The sequence below is a fragment of the Coffea eugenioides genome, chromosome 9, assembly GCF_003713205.1.
Source record: "Coffea eugenioides isolate CCC68of chromosome 9, Ceug_1.0, whole genome shotgun sequence".
Lineage (NCBI taxonomy): Eukaryota > Viridiplantae > Streptophyta > Magnoliopsida > Gentianales > Rubiaceae > Coffea > Coffea eugenioides.
The window spans coordinates 21,233,884-21,237,201 of record NC_040043.1 but is presented as its reverse complement, the minus strand read 5'-3'; the positions used below and the strand labels follow the sequence as shown (position 1 = coordinate 21,237,201).

At 34.6% G+C, this 3,318-nt stretch overlaps 1 protein-coding gene across 1 annotated transcript; it reads left to right on the top strand.

Annotated features, from left to right (window-relative positions):
* The first annotated feature begins 337 nt into the window (after positions 1 to 337).
* Positions 338 to 1,572, top strand: LOC113782356 (putative F-box protein At1g67623). The gene is made up of 3 exons (XM_027328248.1): positions 338 to 405; positions 561 to 723; positions 1,165 to 1,572. The coding sequence occupies exons 1-3, from the start codon at positions 338 to 340 to the stop codon at positions 1,570 to 1,572; spliced, it is 639 nt and encodes a 212-aa protein (XP_027184049.1).
* The last annotated feature ends 1,746 nt before the right edge of the window (positions 1,573 to 3,318 follow it).

Sequence of the window (3,318 nt, the reverse complement as noted above, 5' to 3'; positions counted from 1 at the left end):
ATCACTGTGGAAGCTCCTTTGCTCTGCGATGAACGTCGGTCAATTTACGATGTACGTTAACTAATTGACTGTTCATGTTCCCTTGCTATTGGTGTATTGTTACGGTTCGGATGAATTAACCGTATTGACAGATACGTTGGTCGGTTTGTAAAATTGTTTCGGATGACAGTTTTTTGACGACAGAATGTTGCGTCGTTTGCAGGAGAAGTCGTCACTTTCCCATTTCTATTCGTTTATCGCTACGGTTAGTCGGTCTCCCAGAAACTGTTTGAAATAACTACCAATGATCAGTAAAAGGATTCACTCAACTGTGGCCCAGTAAAGGAGTTAACCGGACATGGCCAACGAACAAAAAGGGAGTTCAAGACCTCCATCCTCTCCCTTCCGACCGAGGTGCTATCCGAGGTGCTTGCACGTGTCTCATCTTCTTCATCCACTGATCTTTTCCGGGCAAAACTATGGTTCGTTCTGCTATTAATGATACAAACAAGAAGAGGCATATTCTTGTTTGACCTGTGCTTTTCGTTTGAGTTTAATGGATCATTTCTCTTATTTTGCAGCTGTAAGTTGTTTTACGAAGTTTCGGACGCAGACAACATTTACCACCGGGTGTCACTCGACAAGTTTGAAATCGTTCCGTGGCAAAAAAATGACAAAGTGTCGAGGTTCTTGAAGAAGTGTAGAAAAAGCAAAAATCCAGAAGCCTTGTATCGAAAAGGAGTGGTAAGCATCGGGCCGATCTCCCGTTTGCTTGAATATTCTGCCTTTTCATTTGAAGTTGCTAATGAACAATTTAGTCATGTACAGTATAACTCCTGCTCAACGTTACGACAAGTTGGATTGCTTTGGAACGTAAGACGCAATAAGTAGGAAAATTCGATAATGTTTTAAATGGAATAGTAATGAACTAATATTCCACAAGCATACTTGAGTTACAAAATTTCTAGACTAAGCTCACATCATCTCTTTCATTTGAACTTCATTGTGATTTTGGTCTGCACACTTTACCCCCAAAAGATTGGCCTACAACAGGTTACTGCAGCTTTGGGCCCCAGTAAATAATTTTTGTCCCGCAGCTACTGTTCCGCCTGCACTTTTTAACTTTTTCGTTAATATTTCAATCAGTTTTACGCAACACTGTAATATCAACCTTGCACTGCTTAGGTTGATTATTTTACGGACAAGCATGAGGACTCAGCATTGGAATGCCTGGAAGAAGCTGCCAATTCAGGCCATGCCGATGGTACATATGCGTTGGGAATAATTTACATCTTTGTTGGTGGGGATATGTTAAAGCGCAAAGGTATGAGACTGCTGAGCGGGATGAAGAAATCCAGAATTCTGAAAGGCAGAGTGAAACTTTGCCGTGACAATTTGCCAGCGCTGCTGAGGATGATATGGGTCAAGAATCCTGTGTTTCTAAACCCAACGCCCATTTGTTGTGCCATGACACATGAGAGGAAAACATCTTCATGGCCTATGGATGTCGATGACGTGGAGGAGAGTACATGTGAAGGTTGCACTTGCGATGAAGAAATTGGAGCAATTTGTGCTGCCCTACCTTATCGTTAGTGTATAAGATTGAATGTTGAGAACTCCTTTTACTGCACAAATTTGTCACCATCGTGTACAAATTAATTATGTTTGGCAACTGAATTGACCGCACAAATGTGTCACCATCGTCGGAGGAGATTGGGCGGTAGTCTGCAGGGCTCGTTACGGTCTATATTTAGCAATGTACATATACACGTAAAAGTACCTTCAGTACATTACTACATACATATGCAAACTCAACAAAACACCGTTGTAGAGAAAAGTGTATGAAATGTAAGAATAAAGGATGATAGTTAGAAGGTAAAGAGGGAACTCCTCAGCAGTGATCTACGTGACGGATACTGTACTGAAGTGAGAAATTTACTAACTACATAGGAAATGGTGCTAGATTAGATTGAAAAAAAAAATTTATTTATGGAAAAAAGGGTATTCTGTTCTTATAATGTAGGAAAGCCATAAAGAGCTGGTCTTTTAAGAGAAAGTGATACTATACAGAATGTGACCATGATTTGATTTATGAAATTATCCAAAGAAAATTTAGAATGATTTTGTCAATTTAATTAATTAATTATTATATATATTCATATAATGCATTATATAATTATGCTAATATATTATATGGTACGAAGTATAGTATATATTTATTATAATGTTTAGTATATGTTAGTATATGTATAAGTAATAGGAATCATTATAATTATATAATATATTATTACTATATACACTTATATATTATAATTATATGCACATATAATATACATTTATAAATATATATAAATACTAATATGTAAATATATATTATAAAAATATTTATAATATACATTTATAAAAATATTTTAAATATATAATATACTTTATACTCATATAATATATTAGTATAATTATACAATGCATAACATAAATATATATAATAATTATTTAATTAAATAAACAAATTCATTCTAAATTTTCTTTGGATAATTTGATAATCCAAATCGTGGTCACTTTCTGTAAAGTATCACTTTCTCGTAAAAGACCAGTTCTTTATGGCTTTCCTCCATTATAAGAACATAATACCCTTTTTTCCATAAATAAATTTTTTTATCGGGTAAAATAAAAATAAAATCGATTTACAATAAAAGACCAGCTCTTTATGGCTTTCCTCCATTATAAGAACAGAGTACCCTTTTTTCATAACTAAATTTATTTATCGAATAAAATAAAAATAAACTCGATTTACAATAAAAGACCAGCTCTTTATGGCTTTCCTTTATTATAAGAAAAGAGTACCCATTTTTTCGTAAACAAATTTATTTATCGGATTAAATGAAAATACAAGTTCTAAATGAAAATAAACAAGTTCTTGAATAAAACGCCAGCTCTTTTTGGCTTTCGTCCATAAATTATCCATTTTCTGATTTTTCCATAAGCTAATTCAGGGGAGGTTTCTGAAAGTATCCCTTATAATATATGTGTATATAATATTAATAAATTATATAAATACATAATTACATTTGTTATTATGAATAGATTGTAATATAACCCTTTGTAATTTGGCTTGCGCATAACCCGCTTTGGAATACACGCTCGAATACCGAATCGGGTTGATTTTCATTTGACTAAATCGGGTTTGCCTCCCCTCCACGCCCGTCCCCGCCTGATCAATTATCCCACAAAAAGCTTGTCTTTCTTGAACTTCGCATCGTTTCTCCTGTTAAGCCCATCAAAAGCTCCGTTGTTGTGTAAACACACTGAAAAGCTTCGGTTTAAACTTTCCCCCCTTCT

Excerpts from the sequence above, each read along its gene's own strand:
- LOC113782356 (XM_027328248.1), top strand. The coding sequence starts at position 338 with ATGGCCAACGAACAAAAAGGGAGTTCAAGACCTCCATCCTCTCCCTTC. Across the intron at positions 406-560 it reads CGACCGAGGTGCTATCCGAG|CTGTAAGTTGTTTTACGAAG; the intron begins GTGCTTGCACGT and ends CTTATTTTGCAG. Across the intron at positions 724-1,164 it reads CCTTGTATCGAAAAGGAGTG|GTTGATTATTTTACGGACAA; the intron begins GTAAGCATCGGG and ends TGCACTGCTTAG.